Source organism: Halichoeres trimaculatus, unplaced genomic scaffold, assembly GCF_033239565.1.
Source record: "Halichoeres trimaculatus isolate MK-OKI-2021-1 unplaced genomic scaffold, fHalTri1.1 fHalTri1_scaffold_21, whole genome shotgun sequence".
Taxonomy (NCBI): domain Eukaryota; kingdom Metazoa; phylum Chordata; class Actinopteri; order Labriformes; family Labridae; genus Halichoeres; species Halichoeres trimaculatus.
Genome location: NW_027437199.1, coordinates 20,339,064 through 20,366,446, shown reverse-complemented (window position 1 = coordinate 20,366,446; position 27,383 = coordinate 20,339,064). Strand labels below are relative to the sequence as shown.

Sequence of the window (27,383 nt, the reverse complement as noted above, 5' to 3'; positions counted from 1 at the left end):
AAAAAGAATTGTTTGGTTTCTTGTGTTTAGACTTTGTTCTTAATTTAAGAAACTTGACGATTTTTACACTCCACTTTTTGGGACTTGTGAGGTGAGTGTAGCTCATATCAAGTCTAATAATGCCCAAGTGACTACAGAAGTCCAATCACGTTTTTAACTATTAAGACTGCTCTCCAAGATCAAGTCTTCTCCACCCTGTACAGACTTGGAAAAAGTCATTCATGCTTTTATCTCTTCTCGACTTGATTATTGTGATGCACTCTATTCTAGCATAAGCAAGCGTGATATTCAAAGACTCCAAATGATACAAATTCTGCCCTCCAGTTGTTACCTGTTGGTTTTAAAATTGATTTTAAGATTTTACTGCTTGTTCTAAAGCTATCAACGGTCAAGCTCCTGCTTATATTTGTGACCTTCTTACTCCAGACTGGTCACAAAAGATGAACGAGCCTTTATTATTATTATTATTATTATTGTTGTTGTTGTTGTTATTATTATTAATAATAATAATTATAATTATTATTAGGAATGCACGATATTGGATTTGAAACCCCTTTTGGCCAATACCGATGCCGATACTGATAATCACAAGTTTGTTTGTTTTTTTCACTGTAAAGAAAGCTAAGTCTATCCTGTCCTGGAATTTATATGTTACTCTAATTGTGACTGTCTTATTTGTTTAAGAAACACACATAAAACAAGACAAAAAACATTTGATTTTACCATAAATAAGAAATATATTATTTTTTCAAACTCAAGCCATTCAGTATTGAAATACAGAAAAATAATTTCTTTAGATCACATGAACTTTAAATGTACAATGCATTTTTAAACATAACCAAGTTGCATTTGATTATTTTAGAGCTACTGTAACAACCTGGTGACAGACACAGAGCTCTGCAGTGCAAATTAATGAAGTGCTACATTTTATTTAAGGAGCTTATTTTTCAGATGGAAAATAATAATAATCCTAACTGAATAGCACCTTGTCGGCTGTGCATATCGGCAGAAATTTTCATATCTGCAGTTACCGATAAACATGTTTTTAAGCTTTTATCAGCCGATACCGATATTGTGCCGATAATATCGTGCATCCCTAATAATAATAATAATAATAATAATAATAATAATAATAATAATAGTAAATTTGATTTATTAAGCCCTTTTCACCCAAGGATCCCAAAGTGCTACAACTTCATAAAAACAGAGAATAAGTAATTAGAAAAGATTAAAAAATAAATAAATGGGGGCAATAAGACAGTTTAAAAGAAAAGAGAAATTAAAAACAACTAAAAACAGCTCAGAGCAGACAACCTTGCAACAGAAAGCATCAGAGTTTTTGCAAACAAGCTTTGGAGCTCCCTGCCAGTGGATATCATGCAGGTAAACTCATTATCCTCCTTTAAATCTCTTCTTGAAACCCACTTTTATCACACTGTTTTTATAGACCTTTTACTTCTTATGCATTGTTATATGAACTGTTTTATTAACTGTATTTTGTTTTATCCTGAAGCACCTTGTTACTTTGTTTCAAAGGTGCTGTACAAATAAACAGCAATAGGACAATAATAGACAGTTTAACTAAAAATAAGACACAAAACTTGCCTGGATTTCAGTTTTTGCGGTGTATTCACTTTGTTTCATCGTAAGAAAAAGCCTTAACACACTTTATGAGACTGATAACCTAAATAAATGACATGGTTTGTCTGCCTGAAACAGACAGTTAGAATGAATTATGTGGAGTTTAACAAATAAGCTAAACTTTAAAGGTTGGAAACTTTATTAAATCCACAGGTTTTGGTGAGTAATATAAGAATTTCTGTTGGAAAATTCAAAGAAAAACTGTATCTACTGTATGTATGTTTTTATTTTAGGCCTCTATGTTCCAGCATCAGTCAGGATATGAATCAGATCATGTTTAAACCCTAAAGACAAAATCTAGAGAAGCTGATGTTCAAAACAAACTCTAAAACGTGGAGTGTGTTTCAATCACAGCCCAGCTCTGAGAGTGTATTTCCTGTCAAAGCATATATAATGCATAAGAAATCACACAAGCAACACATCATCTTGGTGTGTGTTCAGTGGCCACAGAGTGTGAAGAAACCACTCGGCCACAAACTGCATCTGAATCTCAATCAGAATTAAATAATTTAAGGTCACAGTGATGATTTCCCATAATGCTAATTCAGCTGCTCCTCATATGACCGTGAGGAAAATTAAACCCATGTTACCTCCAACAGCAGTTATGAGCTCTCCAGCCTTTCACACTTCATTTATAGTGAAGTTATGACTGTTACTGCCTTCATGTGTTCATCTGCATGAAATAAAACATTTTAACAAGTCATATCAGCAGGTGCATGTGTCCTAAATGCTTTCAGTGAGCTGTGGGAAACGTCTGCCCACCTTATTTCTGCCTTATTACTCCAGTTCATAACTTATTTCTGGCACATTAGGTGAAGAGGTGGTGTTAAAATCAATATTTTTACCACTTTTCATTATGTTGCCTCAACTAATGGGTGATAAATTTAGGTCCCTGGAAAATATTCACAGTCTTGTAATGGATGGTGATCTATGACTTCTTTTTATTGAGTCTATCTGCCTCAAATTCATGAGCATAAACCAAAAAATGTGAGCTTTATTTCATCTCTAAAACAGCATCAATGGGGGAAATGGGTTTCTTGCTGCCCTCTAGTGGCAGTCCACATTAAAACTACTCAGCCACATGCACCTGACACCACACTGATGCTCAACTCTTCTGGTTCAATATTACAACATAGACTGCACTTGAACTTTGCGTAAAGTTGGACTTGTTAAAAAGAAGTGATCTTTTTTTGACATTTGGACAAAAGAAGCTGAGGAAAAGTTGCATCAAGACTTTTGGACAAACTCAAACATCCTTTTTCTTTCAACTACACAGAGCTAAAGGGGCAGGTCTTTAAATATTCAGGCATGTAATTTCATTGTGAACTGTCACAAAGTAGTAAAATAAAATAAAATAAAAATCAAATCAAGGGATGTTCAGTTTAAAGTCCGATAACGGCAAAAATGTGATCCTGAAAACTTTAGAAATGTCTTTTATGGTCGTGGTACAGGAATGAACAATCACATAGATTTGTAGTTCTACAGGAAGCCCAGCAGAGGGAGACAGAGTTTGCAGTTGAAATGTTTCTCTGGTTGAAAAGTTTTGTAGTCTGGTGATGTCTCTAAAAAGACATGACCCTAGAGCACCGAGAGGCCACAGAGGGATTCCCCTCACATAGCAGGTGTCCTCAAACAGAGTGTGTGATTCAGCTGTAATGTTTTACAGACTGAGTCCAGCCTTGTAATCAGAAGGAAGTGACATGACTACATTTTAAAACAATGACTACTAAACTTCTATAAACCAAAGAAGCATGAAAACCAAACAAAGAGCAGGAGGAGCATCAGTCTAGTTGATCTCGTAGATGAGAAGGGAAATTTTAAAACTATCAAAGGTAACATCTAAATTTTTCTACCACGCAGGTGCTGCAGAGTCAACAGTGTTTACGTAGAGTTTCTGTAAAGACCTGAAAACATAATTAAACTTTAACACCCTGTGATCTGTGGAAACAAATCAGGCCCTCTCATTGCGTCACACATCTGTTTTTGCTCAGGAGAAGTGGTTTAAAAAATGAGCGAAGAAGAGTCGAGGCTTTCTGTACGTTCTCTAATGACCAGACCAGGCTGTTTTTGTAAAAGCTGAACGCAGTTTAAGGCAACGCCGGTCAGACAAATTAAAGTCTTTCTCTCAGAACTAAAGCTAGTGCTCGACACTGTGATACAGATACACCTGAATACCAAGCAAACAACATTTACTCCATTAAAAATAACCAGACACATGCATGGAAACTATCTAAGACTCATAAATTCAGAGTTAGAGCACACTCTTAACTATTTCCAAAGTTGAACAGCCCAGATTGCTGTTTCTCTCCAGTTTGTAGACAAATAAACAAGAAATGTTGTATTCTTTGGGTACAGGAAAATACAATAACCAAGATTTCAAATAAGAATGACAGTAGATGTGATCCTCTGGTCTTTGTCAGGGACTTTCAGAATCAGATATGGACCAATGGAAACAATCAGCTGTGAGGATGAACCAATCACAGCTGTGTGATAACATGACAGTGGGAAATACTCAGGAAGTGATTAAGCTTTAACTTAGACAAACACAGCAACTCTAAAGGTGGAACAGACTGTCTGCAAAGAGCACCAGCAAGTCAAGAACTTTAAAAAAAAAAGGATCCACTTTTTTAAGTCCGGGTACCTGGGCTCCATACCAGGCTTAATTAAAGAGCAACTTGGTCTTTATTGGGTCTTACTTTATACGTTTGTATCAGACGATACCGAAATTACATGATCTGATCAGTGCATCACTAAAAAGAAGGAGGGGGTTGGTCTGATACTGTCCCATATAACTCAATCAGGTGTGATGACAAGACACCTGTTCACTGGGCCAACACTATTCTGTTTTACACTAGCCACGGTTACATGAGGAGTTTTTCGTCTTTCCAAATGGAATCTTTCAAAATAACTTTTCCGAAAACAATAGTATGGAAAGGAATATTCCAGTCTCTGGTCTACATGCGCCTCTATAATCAAACAGAATAGTCAATGGGGTATGCGCAGAAAAAGGCAAACATCACCAGCAGTTCAGTGCTGACAGCTCGCCACCATTTTTAAAATTGAGGAACGTCTCTAGTTGCGTCTTACGTCATATCTGAGCATGCACTGAAAGAACACACCCTGACAACTTTTCATTTGAGTGGATACATGATACCTCAATGGGTTTGGGGAAAGGAAAATACGAGCTCTTTGAAACGGAATAAATGTCCATTCGGATTGGCACTTTTCTCTCGGAATGAAGTGTATACAATTCTCTCCGTTTGAGCAAATAAACAGAATGCATGCGGAATATTTGGGTCCATGTATACGCAGCCAGTGTTTCCCCTACCATTGTATAGGGAGGCCGGCTCGCCGAAGTCGAGTTCATTTTATTTTCCATATAGTCATATATAGCCCCAGAACACTGCAGAAGTGATCTCTCTTATGAATCTGGTCTATATCTTGTTTTTTTTTTTTGTAATTCAACAGACTAAATAGCCTTATGATAGTCATGTAATTTACATGCGGGGGTTTAAACCTAGGAAAAACATTGGGAACAACACATGCTTAAGATATACAGTCTCCACTTCTACGGTGGGACTGGGCATTTCACTCAGATGATCCAACATAGCATAGAAAAAAGCAATCAGTAAAGGTTTGTTATACCAATAACATCTATGGCTTCTTGTAATATTTACAGTTAGAGTTGTGAGGAGAAGGGAGCGAAGCAAAACCAGCTCAATCAAGCATCCTGTGAAAAAAAAAAAAAGTTTTTTGGCTGCAGAAATGCAAGAATCTTTCTTGTTATGTTTTTAAGGCATTAGGAAAAGTTTCTCAAGTTTAGTTCTTTCTTTTTTTTTTAATAATTTGGCGTTAAATCCAATGACTGCGAGTCCTGTGACTGATTTGCTGAGCATGCACTTAATCATCTACGCCGTCTCCTTCCTTCCTTTTCATAGTTGCTGTATAATAAACAGCAACATGTTTCAGCCTCAATGTGACATCAAACTTCAAAAAGTGCTGAAAAAAAACCCAGAAATTCTAGCGTAGGTGACCAGAAATAGGTGATTTGACGGTTAAACAGACCACACTGCCCTCATGAGTTTTGGAGTAGTATTGCTGAGCCATGTGGACACGTCACAATCCATTAACGAAGAAGTATGTTGTACGTTGGCCACTGGGGAATAGGGTTAACACTTTTTTGTGCGTGATTCCACTTCCTGGTTAAGCACTGCTTTAAAAATGAGTGTTCACAAAATAATGTCGGAAATTCAGGCAGAATTCAATTATTTAACAGAGACGAGCTTTACAAGAGAAATCTAGAGCTCTGAGATTTGTCTTCTGTAACGTTAACTGGCACCCTGGTTTGATGAAAGCTGAAGTGCAGCGCTACGAGCTACAAACTTCCAGGGATAACACACCTGTGACTATATTCCCATTGGGGAAATGCCTCATGGTTGTATTTATTGTTGACTGGAGAACATGTGATTTTAGAGCAACGTTAGCGTCATGGGAGAGAGTCTGAGCCTGCTTCACACTCACAATCAGCTCATATTCAGAGAAGGTTGGAGTGGAGAGTGAGTGATGCCCGTGCGAGTCAGGAGCAGACTGTGGGGCAGATTGTAATTACCATTTAGGTGTGATTATTTATTTTAAAGTTGGAAAGCCTGGTGTTGCATACATGCATAAATGATCCCCTGCTTCAGCCTCACACAGAGAGAAACACAGGAGGTAAAAATGTGAATCAGTGAATCCTTACACCACCGACATGAAGCACTACATGCAGAATATGCATCATCTGTTCTGCAGATTAAACTGTAATGGATGCACAATTAACTTCAAACAGAACTATTAGAGGAGAATATACTCCAGGAAAATTGTGAGCCTGCAAATCAGAGTGTAATGCACCTCTCTCTGTTCTATTTATAAAAGGGAAAGGGAGAGATTAACACCGGCCATTAACTATAATGGGAAATTAGAACTGTCCACCATAACAAGCAGTGAAGTCAGGGAACATCCTCATTTAAAAAGGTCTCATTCTATTATTTAGAGAAAATAAAGTTCATTTCAGGGGAAGATGATAAATATCAAACTCTTTTCCTTCTCTTCTTAAACTCCGAACTGTTCCTTAAATGTGTGTTTGAGGGAAATTGACTTTCTTAATGTCAGTCTGTTAGCTCTGTGACCTCTCGTGACCTACTGAGGCTGTTCCTGAGCATTCCCCTCAATGCATGCTGGGATACACTCTAGCAACCTGTCATAGAAATCAGCAGGAGATACATCTGGATCAGAGATTTCAGAAAGAAGGAAACTTTGGAGACAAAACCAGCAGCTTTCAGGCGGACTCTGTGTGAGAGTGTTTCTGTATCCTTCTGTGGATACTCTCACTTTCACAGGCGAGAGGAGAAAAAGAGTTTTATAAATTGGCAGGTCTAGTCTTCATATTCAAAGAAACACTCTGTTGTGTAGAATAATCTGTATGTTGTGAAATTAAAGTACTTCTTGTTCGGCTGCCAACGGCGTGTCCTCGGTGCACGTCTATACAGGGGACGCACATAAAGAGGTGTTTGTTCGAGCTGCATGAATTTATGCCGAAAATGTGTTTATAACAGAAAGTGATCCATGACTAACGGGGGCTGGTCATGTGACCATTATAGAGATATCAGATGAGAGAGTGTCGTGGTTTACAGCTGATTTACAACCTCAGGTAGAAACAAACACCACAATGAGGACAGGAAGTGCAGAAGTGAAAATGTGAGAATCACTTATGTTGACATTTCTTATGTGCCTCAGGATTTATTGACCTTCGAGTTCCTGTAGACTGCTCTGCTATATCATAAGCCATCTCACAGATCCATTTGTTTCAATTAGTCAAAGCTTTGTTGATTAGTTCACCCCCTTTTGATGTCAAACATCAAAAACCAAAGTTGTGGGGCCTTGTGATTAGGGATGGGTACCTTTCACATTTGAAACGATACGGTACCGATGCCCGGTACCTGGCAATAGGTACCGGTACTCAACAGTACCAAGTTTCAGTACTTTTTTGTGTTTATGTGGTAAAAACTATCAATTTTGTTCAATAATAAAATATAAAAAAGTTTCAATTTGACATATTTATTTTTCAATGTATAACCTTGGAATGCTGCGTTTATTTCTATCATGGAAAATCTTCTACTCTTCCACTCCCTCACAGTCACAAGGATGCATTTAGGTACCTCAACATAGTACCTTTTGGTTTTATGTGAATCGATATTCGGTAATTTTGACAGGATTCGGCTGGTACCAATAAAAGTACCTAATTCAGTTCCCATCCCTACTTGTGGTTTAAGTATGTGCCCCATGTAAAGGAGTTTGAGCCCTTGTCACAGCAGACACTGGTTCAACTCCCTGCCCTGGCCGTGTGTGGGACACCTTTCTCTACTTTCCATATTACTTGTCTTTCTTCAGCTATTCTCTCGAATATAACATTGAATATTCTCTAAATAACTTCAATCAATCAATCAACTTTAATTTGTACAGCCTTTTACAACACACAAGGTGACCAAACTGCTTTCCATTAAACTCAACATCAGAACAAAACCATTCAAATTCAATATAATAACAATATAATGCAATATGCATGATAACAGCAAGAATATCTCACCCCATTAGTGTGTGTTAGAAGCCCATTTGAATAGGTAGGTTTTAAGCCTGAACTTAAAGAGCCCAGAGTAAGTAATGGTATGTATTTCAGGGGGCGGCTTATTCCAGAGCCTGGGCCCAGCGACCAACAATGCCCCATCACCCAGGGTTTAGACCTTGCTCTGGGGACTTCCAGCAAGAGCTAGTTTGAGGACCTTTAGGCCCTAGTGGGGTTCTGAAAATACCCTAAATCAGACAGACAGCGAGGGACAAGGCCGTTAGGGGCCTTAAAAACAAGAAGCAATATTTTATAATCAATTCTGAATAAAACAGGAAGCCAGAGAAGGGTAAACAAACTTTAAATAAACACAAACAAGTTAAACTTCTTAGGCATAAAATTTTGTCAAGTTAATTTTAACATTGTTAAAAAAAAATTTATTTATGGAGATTTTCCAAAATTGAATTGGACAGTTGTTGGATTAAAAATTCACTAAAGGTTGTCTATAGTGTTGAAAAATAACGCACATATGAAAGTGGAAACAGTAAAACTGCAGTTGTTTTAGTGCCCACTTGAGGCCAAGGACTCCTCTTTGGGCCCAGTAGTAAAAGGCCAACTTTACAGCAGAACTAAAAGTGTTCACAACCTGGAACAGAAAATATTTTGGTCTCTAAATTTACACTTTTTAACCAAACAAGCTGTGTGTGAGCCAGGTTAGTCTTGTTTGAGCCAAAGTTTGGTTGAGTCAGCGTTTCATCAGCTGAGGCCAAACCGGAACCATAGACAGTGTGATACACAGCTGTAGTCTCAGTGATGTCACTCATCTGTTTCTGATACAGACTTTTGAAGCCTATCGTTGACAGAAGCCATATTAGAATTGCAAAACTCAACTTAGCTTTATTGTAGTTAGGATGACGTAAAGAGTGTTAGACTCTTTGCAGACAGCTACAGTGTGTCCGTCTGTCACTGAAGTGACATGAAGACATAACCCTATAAGCGCAAAACTTGCAGGTTAAAAAACCTTGAGAATAAAGAACTGAAACAAAGTTTGTCCCCCTGCAGTGTGTGTTGACAGAGAAAATAGCAGATCAGACCCAAACTGTTTTTGAGCCAGGCTGTAAACACGTTTGTTTCTGCAGTAAAATTCAGTTTTTTGGCTTGGTAACACACTGCTCTGGTCCCACCAGCTCAACCAGGCACAGCCTTCAGACTTTATCTTCTTTTTATGAATCAAACAAAGCCCAAGCCACCACACGCTGCAAAATGCCATCAGTGTTTTTGTACATCCTGGTTGTAAAGTGATGTAGCATGCAGGCAGCAGCTCCAAGCCTTAACTACAGCTCCAGCTAGTGGCAGGAGGCTGCGCTACAGCTTAGATGCAACATTCAGCCAGCGTGTCAGCCCTATGTTCTTACAAACATCCATCATTAGTTTCACCAACTGGTGATTTTGGCACTGTCTAGCTTGGGGGTAATACATTTAATGGAAAATCAACAAAATGTTTAGTCCATGCGGTGAGGCGTGAATAATTCGGTTATCTCTGGATCCTCAGGACTTCTGGGTGAATCTTTTGGCAACTGGCAGCTGCAGAGCTTGAAAAACTTTATCACTGCTTGCCATGCTGAGAGATTAATTCAAACCACTTTTACACCACAGCAAAAATCCACTCTTCATTAAACTACAATATAATCTAGTAATCAACAGCTACCCGTGTCTTGGGATCTGTGTCTCATTTGAACGTACTGTGGCACCAGGAAGGTTGCAAATCCCAAACCAAGACCAGCAGCAGCCTAATTACTTTGTGGAGAAGTGTTTCATAAAAACCTGACGGGCAGCAGAAGCAGCCTGAGGATTACGAACCCCAGAGTGGACAGCTGCCCGAGAACATAAACACTTATTTAACTTTTAAAGAGGCTATGTGTACTACAAGGTTCAAAACACACACTCCCAGCCACACACACACATTTACAAATGTGCCAGTGATACACTCACACCAGCACGAGGGACTCTTCTGTTTCTGTGGCAACAGACAGACGTGGTTGTGAGGTAGTGAGGTAGTGACTCCTGTTCTGACTCAGGTAATAAGAGCGAAGGTGTTTGGAGGTTGTTTGCATCTGTTGTCAAGCCTTTCAGTCAACGCTTCACTGATAGCAAACTACTGGACACTTTACGGATGATACACTCAAACTTTAACATCTTCTGAGTAAAATGGATGCTAAAGTATGCCAAAGTCTGGTCAACATCCAAATAAAACTCCAAACTTTCACTTGGTGTTATTTCAAGGCCAGTGGTGTCCAAAAACTGATGCTGTCTCCCTACGCAAGCTGGAAGCACAAACTAGGAATGAAAAAGCAAAAAACAGATCCAAATTTTTTCTTTCTTTCCATCTCCCAACCTTGAAGTGTTTAGGATAGAGAAAACAGTGAAAGAATGGCTTTAACTACAGGAAAGGATGGATAACATGAGCCTGTATTGTCAATGAAAGGTTGAGATATGATCCAAACACCTGAGATGCTCTGAAAATTATCTGACAGATCCAAGAATGAACAGGTAAAATGAGGCATCATCAAAAATTTGATCAAGACCCCTTAGAGGACAACAACAGTGACTCCTTTAGTTGCTGTTTGTCTCCGTCTATAATTACTAACTTCAATGATCCGGGCAGATTAAAGCGCTTTATCCAAACACTGACCATTCTGAGCCACCATCTTTCCTCAATAACTCACAGACATGCCTGATGTGACAGAAGCAAATATGTTGAAATCCAATCCCAAACTATAATCCATGGTGAGTTTAGTTTACACTGACCAGAAATCAATTTATCAAAGTGATCCCCTTTGGGAGCTTCTTATTTCCACAGGCAAATCCTTATTTGTCCTTCCAGATGAAACAAATGGGATGGATTCATGTCTGGAGAGGAGAACTTTGTGAAAGCTCACAATCTCTGCTCTGAGCCTAATAAGGACACTCAAGCCTGTCACATCTAATTTGTAAGTATTCATACATGATACATGTGCATGCATGCTTTCGAGCTAATAGATGTGTGCCTGAAATTCCCGCTGCCTACTCCTGGATATTTCCGATGGCTGTGCGGGGGCGATCTGTCAGGACTTCCTCCTAATGGAGGGACTCCACGCTCTCTGACATGATGCTGACTGCGAGCAGACACAATACCACTGCTGCTACCTGACCACAGGAGGGGATGGGAACACGGCCCACTGACAGAGATCCCCTGAGTGTAAAAATCCACATTATCACCGGGAATTTTCTGCTTTCACGATCTGTGTTCAGGGGCTTTGACTGTCTTGTTGCTGTGCCCTCTTCAGAAGAAAATAAGACTCATTGATCTGTTGTCTTTCACACGGTTGCTATATTCAACACACCTGAAAAATGTGGATACATCCTTTTTTACAGAATCAATGAGATGTTTCATCACAAAGCATCAATTCTACACTTCAAGATTTGAAGCTTTATCAAAAAAAATCCTTGAAATTGAAGACTGAAAGCAGTTTTTGCTCTTTTTGCCGTATGCACGTTCAGTCAATAAACAAACGGGACCTTTAATCCCAACGTTTTGTTATGGAACAGCCCATTTGGCTGCAGCTTTGTCACATGCACAACTGCAAATAATCGGTCAGTTAACTAATTATACAGTGCAGTTCGCGTCACATTTGAGGGAAACCTCCTAGAGAACCCCATCAAATAAGGCCGAACTGCGCATGTCTGCCACTCATAAACAGTGATAAACCTGATGAGGGGTAATGGTGTGACTGAGAGAAGATCAAGAAAAACATTTTTAGCTGGAGAAATGAAGATTTCATTTCAAGAATACACAAACAGCTGTTATCAGAGAGTCAATCAGGTAAACAAAGAGAAAGAGAAAGTTTGGTGATCTTGAACGGAGTAAATGTGTGTGGTGTTTTTAAGCTGCTTTGAGAAACAAGCGCTGCAGCAATGCCCCAGTGTCTCTATGAATAACTCTTAAAGTGATACTCCAGGATGGAACAAGTTGGGTCCTATCACAAGGTTTAGGGCAGAAATTACCCCTACAGCAGTGTTTTTGTGCAGCAGAAGCCCAGAGCGCTCGCACCAAACACCCCGTCCCTGCTCCTCTGCCGGTTTCCTCTGCACTCAGATGGGGCCATATTTTATTTGACCAAAGACACAAATAAATGGACTCCCACTGAAAAAATCTTATATCGGTCTGCATTCACGCTTTATTTAGAGAATTTTCAGCGCGTTGCTTTCACACAAAAACACCGCTAAATAAGGCTCTAGTTCTCATTGTGTCTCTTCGTCCTGGCAGACTACCTGTGTTTGTTTATATCTGGCACGCCGCACACGTGGACTGATACACTAAGCGGCGAGCGTCTCATAGCCAGATGTGGCTCTGCAGCGGAGGTAGCGCCGTTTTACGACACGATGAGAACTAGAGCCTTATTTAGCCGTGTTTTTGTGTGAAAGTAACGCGCTGAAAGTTCTCTAAATAAAGCGTGAATGCAGACCGATATCAGATTTTTTCGGTGGGAGTCCGTTTATTTGTGTTTCTGGTCAAGTAAAAAATATGGCCCCGTCTGAGTGCAGAGGAAACCAGCAGAGGAGCAGGGAGGGGGTGTTTAGTGTGTACGTCCTGGGCTTCTGCTGCACAAAAACACTGCTGTAGGGGTAATTTCTGCCCTAAACCTTGTGATAGGACCCAACTTGTTCCATCCCGGAGTATCACTTTAAGGCCTGGTAAACGCGTATCAAATACATTCTACTTGCTTAGAAAAAATTTAATTGATTTTTGTAATCATGGCTGGGGTATATCTTCAAAGAATATACCAAAAGGTGTTAGTTTGCGTTCACATTTTATCCGATTCTGTGTGGAGAAGAACATCTGTTATTTACACTGTCTAGAGGAGCTTTGAATGATCTTCTCTTGTATGTCCCTAAACAAATAAATAAATTGTACAATAATATTCTCCCCTGTGTTTATCTGCAATATTAAGGCTAATTAATCCTTTACTTTCCCAACAGATGAGTAGTGTGTGCATGCTCCAGCGAGGGGGTGCATTTGACGGTAAGAAGGCTTTCTATGGCACAACAACAGTTTGGGACTTCTATTGTCTCCCTGATCTCATCTGTTCACTGAAAAAATTGTATCCTAAATCTAAACTTGCTGTACGGCTACACTTCGCCACCTTTCCAAAGGATTGTCCACTGTCTTTGCATATTTTTGTCTCAAACTATAACACATTGAGCAATGTCTGCCTCTAAACAGCCCAACAGGTGGCGTGATCCTGCTGTTAGCTCCTGTAACATTGGGGTATACTTCCATTAAATTTAACACTCTTTTGGGCCATAACCTGGCTCATACATACAGCTAATCAATTTTTTTGCCGTTGGTACAAACGCTCCGTTTTCCCTGCTAATGGCTAGTCATACATATGGGCCCAGGTGTTTTAAAACTTGCATTAATTAGACAAACTCTTGTGTTTGAACATGGTGATACCAATTCAGCTGTTACTTTCTTTTAAAGCTTTAAAATGTTGATTAGCTCCGCTGATTTCACATCTGCAACAAAAACTGAAGCCTGAATAAAATAAGTGAAACTAGCAGTTTCAGAGTGTGACACTGCTTTGACTCCTGCAGGTGGATTCCATGTCTCATATGACATCATTAAACCAACATGTGCATGATCCAAAACATAAACAAACACCGTTTAGTGTCATGAGTCAATGTCTAACACTACTTTGATGACTGATTCTCTCTGTAAATTCCTTTTTTTAATGAGAGACTACCTGTTGGGTGCACACACACACATATTTCTGCACAGTTTTGCACACACATGCACGCCCACACAGCTCCAAAATAGAAAGAGATTGTTCTCTCAGCCAGCAGCAGTGAAAGTTTTCTATTACACTCATTGAACAACAAAGTGTAGTAGACTGAGGAGTGAGCTGATTGAGACATTTTCTGCCATAAACTCCACATTTTCATGAGTGATAACTCCAGTCACATTATCAGGACAGAACATGCTCTGAAGCAGGACCGCGGGTACTAAACCGTCTGATTCGGCTCAATTTGCAGCTGATCTTTAAAAAGCGAGAGGGAATTTTGCACAGTACATTGTGCAGTCGTGTATCAAAGCGGTGACACCGCACATGTGAACAGCGAAAAAGCGGCGCAGCAGCAGAGTGTGGAAAAGGGAACACGGACACAAATTTGAATAAATTTAGCCATGAAAGATACATAATGGGTATTTTCAGGCCAGGTGTGCAAGCGCAGCCTGTGATCTTTGGAAACAAGCCTCGAAAAATATGTGAAATTACTTTTGTTAAAATGATAGGAAAGTTAAAAAAAAAGCTTAAGTTTCTGTGGTATCAGAAAAGCGCATTAATAAAAGCAATTATTGATCATTTCAGAGGAATGACTGATGTTTTGTCACTGCACAAAGGGCAGAGGAAGCAGGGCTTTGTTGACAGGCCGGGCTCCGCTGGAGACCCACAGTGCTCACCTTCACCACTGACACAGCAGGACAACTGTTCAGGATTTCACAGCCTGGATTCACTTTAATATTCATCGACTGGCTGACACTGATTTCTGATTGCCTGGCTTTAAACGTGTCTTAATATCTGTCCCTGTTTGTGCTGCTGGCAGGTGATGTGACGGGCAGGTTAATGAGTTTGTTGACTGACTTAACTTGGTCTGATGAGCTGACTCAGTGACTGAGCACAGCTCCATATCATTAAACTGACTGAATCACACAGTGACACCATTACACTGCTGCAGTCAACAGCCACTCGGGTTAAAAAAAAATAAGCAATCATACCTGCAAAGGTTTACAGGGGAAGGGAGCCAGCAAACCTGGCTGCTGTTCTAATATGGAGAGATTAATCTCAGGATGCTGCAACCCCAAAGTCTCAGGAGATAATGGGAGGCCAACTGAGGGGCTAAAAATACTTAGAAATGGGATGAATTCAAACAATATTTAACACAACCAAATATAAGGTATGGTGCATTTTGCTAGTTATGTCAACTTCACGCTTATCATTCCTTTGATTTGATTCCAGCACCTTATAACCTACTTTGTTATCGGCCCTCATGTCCTAGTTACACATTCATGTTCCTCCTCAAGGTTACACCAGCCATCTATTTCTTTTCAACATCTTTGTATCTCCAGAGTCGAGCACCAGTGGGTAAACACAGACCAGCTTTGTCTGGAGCTGCTTGTGTACAGCAGCTTTTACATGGAGTGATGGGGCTAATCTGCGCTGAGTGATTAACTTTAAAACACAGGTGAAACAGTCTCTACATGTGGAAGAAGTCGGAGCCATGTGCTCTGTGAAAACATGCAAAACATGCAAAGCAAGTGTCCAGACGAAGAGCCCGGCAGGAGGATAACAGACACATGCTGGTTGCACCGATGCAGCTTGAATTGAACATTTAATTATAGAAGATAAAAATAGTCCATAGCAGCAGGAAGCCTGACTCAGGACTTCTGGGGTGAATCTGTCCCTGAGGGAATAACTTTTCTGGGTGCAGGTTTGCATTTTCTAATCCTTGATTTGTTGTTTAACTGCCAGCTTCTCTCTACAATGACACACTGCTGTGCTGCTTCAGAAGGATGACAGGACTGGAGGAGCACACACATAAAAACATACAACTTAAACACATTAAAAATCCCAGAGAGAGTTAATGATATGTGTGTGTGTAGATAAGATTAATTTTTAGTCGTCAAAACACAGTCACATAAACACTTTAAGTGATTGAAACAGACAGATAACGTTAGTTTCACATGTATGCTTCCATGTAGGAAATGTTGATAAAACACACATTAAATATCGCCTCGCCAAAGAGCCCCACAAACACTTGCCACGCTGTCTGAATCTGCACTTCCCACAGTGGAAATCTGTGACTTTCTGCCTCGTGAACAAGTTCTCTGAGCCCTGCTGGATGAGCCCATGCGCAGTGCCCAAAAGCGCAAGAGCAACAAATAAAACGTTCCTGGATATGAAACGCCCCGCTTATCTCCACACCAGAAACGCGTGGCGCGCTGTGGATGTCACAAAACCGACTCGGCTGTGTATCCAGTGTCCGAATTATGATCCAGCCTCAACTCCTGCGCTGTTAATAAAGGTTTTACGGTCCTACCATCGCGATCCGCTCGAAAGATTCATCCACACATGAGCGACTCCAGCACAGCCACATGCACCGAGCACCATGAGGGGAGGACCGGACGGATATGCTCCTCTCCGGCCGGCCTGCCGAGGTCTAAAGCAGGTTGAACCACTGTGTGTGCACGCATCCACTTACGCATCCCAGGCAGGGCGAAGGAAACCCAACCATCCCGAATAAGCTGCGCGATCTTCCGTGTTTATACACCATCCACAGTCGGTGCACTACTGTAGAGTGGAAGCGCACGGCGATTGTTGCCGCCCGGGTCCGTGTCTATTGGTTCCTTTTCAGCTGGGGCAGCGTCAGCACACATACACACGGTCTCCATTTGCAACTCCATCGCCCCCCATGGGCGTGCGAGGCCGCGGGCTGTGACGCAAATGGCACTGGGTGATTTGCAAATGACATATCTTCCTCAATCAGTGTCGTCGCCGCGGGGATTGGTCCAATTCTCCAGATTTTACACACACTAATATCCATCCGATGGTGGGTGACGAGTAAATAGAGGCGGATGAGCAGTTCGCTCTACGGGGATGCGGTTGCATAACTCAGGAAACTTAATAAAAATGTGCACGGAGCGAGCGATGTGCTGTCTCCGTGGCTGATGTTTCGTTACTGTTTCGATTTGATCACAATGGCCTGTACCAGATCACTCAGCACGCGATAAGTCCCCGAGTTTTGGCCACAGGAGGAACCAAGCAGAGCGTCTGCACAGGGAACCGAGTGGCCTCGCTATGGTGGATGTGTGGTGGCCAGAGCTAGGACGCATGCACGTAGCTGACGGGGAGAGACAGGACAGCCGGAGTGGGACTTAGGACCGCATTCACAGGCCATAAAGGGCCCGCATGAATACTATTGTGCTCTTTTATCCAAGAGTCCCCAACTATTTACAAAAGGTTGGCCAACACACAAAAAATATCGCGGCGAAATGGTGGCGGCGGTTACAGCAGCTGCCACTGTGCTCTGCGCAAAGCGGCAGCACAATCATTGCGCAGCGCTGGACTTCCCCACTTTCGTGCAAACTATGTGATTCGCCCAAAAGACTTTTATTTTTATCTCATTCAGGCTCTCCTCGTCTGGCAGGCAGCGAACCAGAGCGCAGAGCACTCGCCGCTCTCATGGCACGATTTGCATCGCCCCCATTATCCCTGAAAATCTCCTTTTACACGGTTATATTGTCAGCCGAAAAACGCCACTATTTTGAGTAACAAAGGGGCAGCTTGACATGATCAAAGGAAAAGCCAAGTACGAAATGCACCTTTTAAGCCGTTAGAGAGGCCCCTCGTAACGATTGCAGCATGGCAGGGGAGTGCGGCGTAAAAACGAGCTAACCCGAATAAAATACACACAAAGACAAGGTGCAGCACCACCATAAATACGTCCGTCACCACCCTGGTAACAACATTAAACCATCTGTTGACATTTGGGTTGGCTTAGACTCGGTTAGGATGGCATTATTGAGAATGAAAATCGCTGCGTTTTGCGGCTCCGTGCCACCTTTTCCAAGAAGCAGCTTGGCGCACAGGACCGGTGACCCTTCCATCTTTGCGCGTCCTTCTACCGAGCGAAATCGTTAACTGTGTCGTGTTTTGACGCTTTAATATTAAATATAACACATTGGAGATGTTGATTTCGCCTTCGAGGAGGAAAACGCTTCATCTGAGAGCAGATAGAACACTCCGAAACTACTCCTCTCCCCATCGCGGCCAGGCAGAAACAAGAGGGCGATGACGCCATTTTCTGCAAAAACAACCATGCTCGGGAAGCCAAAGCAAAGGAGGTTTAACCCGCTCCGCAGCCCTCTACTCCCGCTGAAACGAACAAAAAACAAGTCCTTACCTTGTATTTGTTGAATCGATGGGTGAATTGTGTGTTTAAAGGGGTAAAACTGCGCGGCTGTGGCCACTTCGAGTCCGGGGATTGTTTATTTCGCCTCCCAGCGTTCCCGGTTCACTCTGAACAAGTTGGTCTGCGAGCCGCTGTCTTTGTGCACCCAGAGGAGCCTCTCAGCATTAACCAGTCTCTGCGCAAAGGTGCACCCTCTACGTCCAATTTCAGCTGGAAATGCAGGGGCTTAGGGGCAGTATCTGGAAAAAAAATGAACAATCTACCTTTTTTGAAAAGAGAAAAGTTTGATGGTTACACATTTGGAGCCGTAGCTTTACATCGTGGCTCTGATTTATGCACCAAAACGCGCAACTTTTGAGGACAGGGCTCTCCACGAGTCCACGACGCAAACGCAAAAACCAAACAGGGGTGGATACATGGGCCAAAATATTCGGACTTTAAACATTTCTGTCACATTTTAAATACATCCTGACTTATTTGCAAGATTCACATTAGGAGGACTTCACTAAAGTCATCAGTTTGCAAAAAACTGTATGGCATTTCCTTATCAAAAACACCAATATTCAACAGTGCAGTCACGTTTTATATTAAAGGGTGAAAAGATAAGGTAAGCTAAACTTGGAATTTTGTTTCTCAAACTTTAGGAAACCATGTCTTAAAGTTTGTATTCCATGATTAGATTAACTTTTAAGAACAAGCTGGTAATTTGATAAGATATTTCACGCATATTGCGAACAAGAACCTGAAATTCATCTATTAGAAGTATTGGTCACCAATTCGTGGACAAAGCACTTTTTTCCTATACTTTAAGTGTGATAAATCCAAAATTTAAAACCCACAAAACTCTAAATACAGACAGCAAAGTCAGACAAGTGGCACAGATTCAGTCCAGGAGACTTCTATGCTAATGTAAAGTCTTAAAAATGCTTTATTTACATGCTAGCTAGAGCCGCTAATGTGCATAACAAAGTTAATTTAGCATCACTTAATTATTCCTAGGATATATCACTTTTTCTGCGTTAAAGTTGCTCAAATGATCTTATGAGAAAGTCACATGTTCTGTGAAATTATAACCTAATGAAAAAACACAAAAGGAAATATTTTTTTTAAAGTATCAATTCAACTTTCGTCCAGTTTTTGTACACCAGGCTAGCTAGCTTAATCGCAAAAGCTGCAGATGTGCTAACATCTGAAACAGCTGTGGCACCGGATTTAAGTGGTTTATCGAGACGGAATAAACATATTTGTGAAACTGTATGATTCAGAAAACTCAGCACAAACTGTTTATCTCACTGAAATACAACTTTGTATTAAGCTATGAAAGGCTTACCCTGCTCTCAGGTTGTTTATGAGACACCTGTTCGTCCGAGCCATGTGCTCCAGCAGCAATAATGTGAACAGATTTTGAATTATGAATCTATGATTATTGAAATAACGCAAAAAGCTAATTTAAACTCACTAAAGACTCCACCAAACAAGATACAAAGCAAAACTAACGTGTTTACTGTAATGAGAAATATCACATTGAGCTAATGAGCTACAGCTGGGTCAAATATGTCACATGTAAAATGATGCTGCAGGTGAGTTTATGTGGGAGGAGCCAGGAAGATGACGCAAGGATCCCACATGAGAAACATAATGGGTGTAGATAACTAGTGTATGTAAACCTAAATTTTGAATCTGGTTAAAAATCAAGTGTAATGAAAACATAAGGAAGACAAAAAAGGAAAGGCTTTATTTTGTGACTTCCTGATTTCAATTTTTTGTTATTATGTTTAACTCACTAAAAAAAAAAATTAATTTACTTTCATCATTTAATCTGATAAAGGAGGATGCATGGTGGTGCAGTAGTTGCCTCACAGCAGTTCAGTTCCTGGTTCGATTCCCTGCTGCCTTTTTGTGTGGAGTTAGCATGTGCTCCCTGTGCATGTGTGTGTTCCTCCACGCTTTGTCACAATGTGTGAGTCCTGTGATGGACTGCTGACCTGTAAAGGTTGTACACCACCTCTCACCCAAAAACAGCTGCAGGCTCCAGACCCTAGATAATATTTACATGTATTTTTGAGTAGACTGAACCAAAACGGGCTGGCAATGGTAACTTACGAATTTAAGATTTATCTACTTTAATATAAAGTCATTCTACTAAAAATTTTAGTTGACTGATTATTAAATTTTTAACTTGTTTGTCAAACTGGTGTGCAAGCAGCCATGCAGACAGAGTAATCTGCAATAATTTCATTAAACTTTGTTGGAAAAAATATTAAAGCTGGGTAAAATTGAGCAGTTTTTACAGTCTTTATGCATAGACTGCTGTCTAACAGCAACAACTGCTTGTTGTGAGTTATTGCAACTCATTGCAGAGTAAAATCATAGTGAGCTGCAGCTTTGCTGAATTTAAATCAAGGATGACATCGTGACTAAAATGGACTCATCACGCTTAAACATGTGATGTTATATGAGCTCCATTTTCATGTGAAATTACTGTTTTTATTGCGTGTTTTTATCAAAATATCAGCTGTTTTTTGTGTTTTGTTTTTTTTTGTAGTTAAGTTTTGTCAATCTTTTGTCAAAGCTATGTGCTGTAAAGTTATTTTCTACTGATGTATCATTGTTTAAGGGTAGTGTACTTAGTTTTTATTGTTTCAAAGGTACTTGATGTATTTGTTTTGGGCTTGTGATTTGTCTGTAGCTTAACTAATTAATTTATGTTCACTTAAAATTCCAGCTGAGATCATCATCTTTTTGTTAAGACCAGTGATTTTTTTTATTATTTTTTTTTCTTTTTTTTCTTTTTTTATTTATTTATTTTTACTGAGTGATGCAAGACAGAACATGTCCAGTGAGGGACTGAACATTTGCAAAACCAGTAACACAAACTGTTACAACAAGACAAAGAAGAGCAGGAACTTCTAATATTTTGATGTTTTCAAATTTGAGGGTGATGAAGGGCAGTGTTTTTGTGTGTGTGGTTGCATGTGTGTATAAATATGAGACTGTCTATTTTGTGTAAAAAAAAAAAAAAAAATGTTGACTTCAATTTCCAGCTGAGCTCAACATCTTGACATTAAGCAACTATTTTATCTCTATGTTACAGTGTTTTATTCTTATTACTGGTAATTTACTCAATTGTCTCAATTTGAATTTTTTTTTTCTTATCTTGTAAAACACTGGTTAAGGGAAGTTGTTTTAAATGTTTTTATACATAAAATTTTCAAAGTGTTTGAAGTGGTATTCCATAAATAATTTTAAAACTAACACCGGAAAAGTAACTGCACAAGAAAAAAGCACAGAATATTGATAGTAAAGTTGGATTTTAGGGTCATAGTATTTTGTTTATGGATCAAGTAGGTCTGTTGACATACCGTTGCATGATATGAAACTTTAAGCAACCGATCACAAACAGAAAGAGTAGCTCTCTCCAGGAAAAAACTTTTGATTTCCACCATGTCTCTGAATCACCTGTGAATGATATTCCTCATGTGTGTTTTCCTGTTTGTGGAGTCCATGGTGGTAAATCAGGACAACAAGGCGTCATCAGCTGTTTACAAGATCATTAACAGGATGTGTGTTAAGATGCCGTCAAACCAGCCAATGAGCAAACCAGTTGAACTCAACCTGGTGACATGTTTTAATGAGAAAATTGGATCAGCTAAGCAGCTTAATGATACAAAATGTAAACACAGTCGATACCCTCATTAAACTGTAATTGGAACCCTGCAGTAAGAAGTCAGAGGAAACAGGAAGAGGGGAGAAAACTGTGACTCAAACTCAGCTGAAATGGTTGTTTGGACACTTTAAAAGCAAACTGTCACTCCACTGCAGCATTTGATGCACGTGTGAGTAAAGATACACCAAACTTAAACTAAATACATATCGTCATAAGTCATTTTTTCAAGTTTTTGGGAAAACACAATAAACTTTATCAAATACAGAGCATGTGATATCTATTAATCATTCCAATCAAAAGGGCCTTCACAGTGGATGACTGTTGCACCGATCACAATTTTCTGGCCGATTGCCGATCTGTAAAAAGCCTGACCTGCAGATAGTGATTTTAACTTTTGATTTTTTTATAACTGACATCATATACCTTCAATGTTCCAATCTTATTTTATTGAAAATCATAAAACAACACCTGTGAAAGAATAAAATCTTTATGTTTTCACTTAAAAAACTAATAATGTGTCCTGAGTTTTAGGTCTCACAGCAAAAAGCAACAATGGTTGGCCGTCAGACCTTCCTGGAGGTATATAAGATCAGTTTCATATGTAAGAATGGGCCGATCACGATCCCCCAAAATTAGGGAAATCAGCACCGATCAATCACTGCATGTCTACTTTAAACCTGGCTTAAACTGCCCTTTCATTGCATAGAGCAAACTCAAAACTGAAATGACCCTGGGTTAGATTAAACCAGGGGTCACCAACATGGTGCCTGCGGGCACCTGGGTGCCTGCAAGAACCACTCAAGGTGTCTGCGAGGCATGTCCCAAAAAAAAAGCTCTGGTTTCAATGGAACTCCTTACTACCATCATTCTTCTGTAAATCATTCAATATAATTGTGAAATAATTAACACTGACCTGGGAGCAGTCTCTTCACATAGTATCACCACTTACTACTATGATCAATGCTATTAAAAAGTCATCTGTGCAATATTGTCCAGAAAGTTTTTATCAGATAAGTAGCCCTTCATGCCACTCATTTTCTGGAAGGAAGCCCTCGGTCTCAAAAAGGTCGGTGACCCCTGGATTAAACAAACGTCAGGTAAATCAAACTGGTCAGGAGGCAGTCCCTTTCCTCACTTCTCCAGCTCTTCTTTGCTGTTTTTTTTATTCATTACTAAACCCATTTCCAACATCCAGTTTTGACAATTTTTTTGAAACCTGACCATTAACTGTCCTTTAATTCCATCTCGTCTCAAAACGTAAAAAACTTCAACCTAAACTGAACAAATGTCAGGTCAGTCAGACTGAAACATCTCCTACCAAAAAGCAAAAACATTTCTTTAATTTAAAACTTTGAGGGGGACTATTGCCTTGTGCTAATTTTTGTTTGGTTCAAGAAATAAGTCGTCTAGCCAGAAATAGCTAGCTAGCTAGAAGTAGCTGAATTTGTAGATAAACTATAACTTAGGAAATTCAGGCTAAATAACTCCACATTATACCCTCCTCTTTATGATAGTGAACCTAATCACTCACCAGTTGAAACTGATTCAAGAATCATATTTAGAACTTCTCCTGCACTTAAGTTTCTGTTTCTTCTGGAAGCAGCCGCCATCATGAAAGCTTGTTAATTTTCCCAAGTCACACATTTTATTCTAAATAATCCAAAATTTTGACTTAGGCTAGAAATAAAATGGCCTAAATCGACCTCTTAGCATAGGCCTTTGACCTATTGGGCATAAAGAGCATGACCCTTTTAGATGAAAATTTAAGCTATTTTACCAGAGATAGCCAGCATCAGCAAGAGATGATTTAAGCCACAAACTCATTTTTGTCAAAAAATGACTTAGACCATTATTTTAATAGGGTGATGATATCCAAAAAACCACCATCTACTCAGTGCAAAGTGCTCCCTTATAGAAGTTTGAGAACTTCTATGAGAGTTATAATCCCTCCAGCTCTTTCTTTTCGCTCTCAACAAAAGGTGCCCACCACTATCGCCTTTACACAATTAACCAAAGCAGCAGCATTATTCCATTATCATAAGAATGCTGTTTGCAATGGGGGGAGAAACTCCTCGGCATTCATGGGCGTCGTCGAATAGAGCCCAGAGCTTTTATCTTCTCAATTACATGCAGGCCGCATTTATCACACCACCTAGTGACATGTTTGGACACTTTTTTTTGCATGCTAAATAATTAGGTTTACACTGCTTATTTAAATAGGCTGTTTATAATTATAGCTGCGGCTACAAGTGGGTCTTGTTAGAAGATGCTGCAGATTAGGGGACAACTTGATTCCATTGAGATCCACTTAGCTCAACACAAACAAGATGAGCAGATTAGAGCGATAACATCTGCACTTCTTCCCTATTCTGCATTCCAATAAGAACAAATATCATGATTGAGAATTGACAGTCCCTGAACGTTTGCTTGTTATCACATCCCTGTTCTCCCAATCTGCTGGAAATGAGTCAATTTTCATTAATCATGTGGTACACTTCCTTGGATGTGTGAGGATCTGACATCCGTGGAAGTCACACGCTAGCTGCAGTGATTATGGATTCAGCAGACGACCTGTGCGGTAATTGCTCATCCCAGCAGGCGTATCTGAATAAATGAAGCCTAAATAAGAGCAGTTCTCCACTTTGAGGTTAACACCATTTGTTCTGCATCGCGTTTCTCTCCAAGTGTTTTGATCTGATCTGCTGCTGATGAGATTTAGGGGTCGTGTTAGATGGAACTGACCACAAGGTGTCAATGTTGTTGGGAGGGTGATCTTTTGTTGCTGTCAATTTGTTTCAGTCCATTAATGGAGAAAACTCTGAGGGAGCAGGGAGAAGAAGCAGCCTCAGATATGTAAATCTACCTGAACCAGTGATGCTCTGTGATACGTGGCTTCACACACAAACACCTGAAGCAGCAAAATATAAGAATAAGAAAGAGGAATCACATGGTTAGTGTCAGGTCAAAGTTTCTCTTAAAAGAAAAATGATGTTTGGAAAAAGTGAAGGCATAAAGCTGCTCCACAGAGCAGGACCATGATCATAAAAAAATAATGCAGTCGCTCCTTTTGTGGGAAAACTCTCAGCAGCTCTGGCCAGAGATGGAAATGTTGGAGTAATGTGTCGGGTTACAAATGAAGGCAGAGCAGAGCAGACTCAGAGTCACGGCGTTCTTTGGTTTCAGGTGTGATTTAACTTTTAACTGTTTCTGACCTTTGTCTCCTTTCCTCTGATAGGAGAATCACAGCAGAGGAGAAAACTCAACGTGAAGCTTCTCTATCTACAGAAAGTTAAAAACAATCAATCAGGGTCTGTAGTTAGAGCCTGGTATTGACTCTTTTTAAACCGTCCTCAGTCTTCACTTTCAGAGCAGCGTGAGGGAAACTGTTCATCTGTTGGATGTGTTCCAGAAAGTTTACTGAGTTAGAAGTTTTAGGGATCATTTTTCAAGAAAAACCTGGACCACAGACTTGATTTTTAAAGATTATTGACTCCTTTTGAGAAATCCAACTCACACAGATTAGAAATCTGAGAGAGATGAATATGGCACAGATGCCTAACACCAGTATACAGCACACGGTCTATACATGAGTCTTTTGGCAGAGTCTCAACAACAACAACATTTGAGATCTTATTTCATTTTTTAAATGACCCTTAAGTCACTTTTGGGCTTTTTTTTTTCTACATATTTAATGAGACAAGAGAGGACAGTTGATGGAGTAGGAGTAGGAGTAGGAAAGGGGGCAAGAACGAGGAATAACATGCAGGAGTTATGCCACAGGTTGGAATGGAAACCCTGCCACCTGCTCAAGGGCTCACCTCATGGTGCTCAACCAAGACCGCTGGGCCACCTCCACCCTCTTGTTATCAATTTTTCAATAACTTTAACGACAATTCAAACTTTCCCCCAGAATTTTAACTTAATTTGTAAAATTTTGGGAGTTACTTTTCCTCAGAATTTTGACTTGAATCTTGTTATTCTGACTTTCTTCCTCAGAATGTTGACCTAAATCCCATTTTATTTACCTCTGTTCTGTTTTCGTTTTGTTTTGTTATGTCTTCAACCTGTTCAAATAAACAAACAAATGAAAATGAATGATATAATCCCAGAATTCTAACTTTTCTTCCCTCAGAAATCTGACTTTAATCTAAGTATTTTGATCAAATCTTGTTGTTTCAACTTTAATCTCATAATTTTGAATTTAACATAAATATTTCTTTTTTAAATCTTGAGCCTTCACTTAAATACCACAATTTTTTAAAGGTTTTTTGCCTTTTACTGGAGAGGGAAAGGCAGTGAACAAAGCAGGAAACAGGCAGCAGGTTTGAACCCAGGCCACCTGCTCAAGGACGAACCTCATGGGTCGCAACCCAGACCCTGATATCAGAATTTTTAATCTTAGAATTTTGACTTGTATCTTCTTGCTCTGACTTTTTTCCCTGGAACTTGACTTAAAACTGATAAACCAGCACCTAAAAGTCTGACTGGAGATTCAAGTCAGAATTCTGTTAAAAGAACTCAGTTCTGGGGACTGGTATAGGTCTTGTGCCCCTATGAGGTTAGGCCTCCTGCTGGCCGGGATTCCCAGTGGGTGCTTTCACACAAGTCACTCTACACTCTTGACCTGTTCCCTGCTGTATCCTCTGTCCTGTCTTCTCTGAACAAATGGTTTTGTTTGTTTGTTTGTTTGTTTGTTTGTTTGTTTGTTTGTTTGTTTTCCAAAGAAAATTAAAAAAAATCTGACTTGAAAGTCTAAATTGAATTCTTAAAACTAAAAGGTTATAGTCTGAACAATAACTTGAAAATTGGATTTGACCACTTGCTTGGATTGTACATCCAATGTTTCGACTGTCCTCCTTGACACTGGCCTGCTGGTGTTTTGTCCACTCTCTCCACCATTCCAGCCTCTCAGTGATAAACCTTAGAAACACTCTAGAGGTGCTGTCCTCCATAAACTGTCCAAATACTCAATACAAGATGTTAAAATACTATTCTCTGTTCCAAAGGTGCCCTGCAGTTATGTAAGCCGTAGCCGTATGATAAATTGTTGTTGCCCTGCACTGATGCTGCACAGATAACCTCTGACACAGGCGGTGTTTCTGTCACAGAGGCTTTGAGGACCTGGCTTCTGCTCTGACCCCTGGAGTACCACCCAGAGCAGAGATCAGTTTTTCAGCTCCTGTGATCAGGGTATAGCGCTGCAGTCTGAGTGAAGCAAAAACTTCGATAGAGACCGGAATCAAACAATGACCCAATTCTCCAGTTTGATTCAGCAGACGCTTTTGTCCAAAGCGTCGTACAACACAAGCAAGAATTTAGAGAGAAGGGAAAAAACTTTAGCTAGTGTGAGAAAGTGCTTCAAGTTTGATTGTCCTCAGGTGCTGCCATCTAGTGCTAGAAGTGCTTCTTTTTTTCCCACCCATCTGAAATTGTAGCCACAGGTAGCTACAATTAAAAATCAACATCAGC

General features: G+C 40.1%; 1 protein-coding gene across 5 annotated transcripts in view; it reads right to left on the bottom strand.

Annotated features, from left to right (window-relative positions):
• Positions 1-18,463, bottom strand: part of znf800b (zinc finger protein 800b) — a 43,368-nt gene extending 24,905 nt beyond the window's left edge. For 2 of the 5 annotated variants that reach the window (XM_074698403.1, XM_074698404.1), the window contains exon 1: positions 18,239-18,462. Coding sequence is in view for 1 of the 5 variants with exons in the window: in XM_074698400.1 (XP_074554501.1) it covers positions 16,538-16,609 (72 nt within the window). In the remaining 4 variants the exon portion in view is untranslated. Of the gene's footprint in view, positions 1-16,537; positions 17,207-18,238 lie in introns of those variants that run through there. The other 3 variants (XM_074698401.1, XM_074698400.1, XM_074698402.1) reach the window with 3 other exon arrangements.
• Between the last annotated feature and the right edge of the window lie 8,920 nt (positions 18,464-27,383).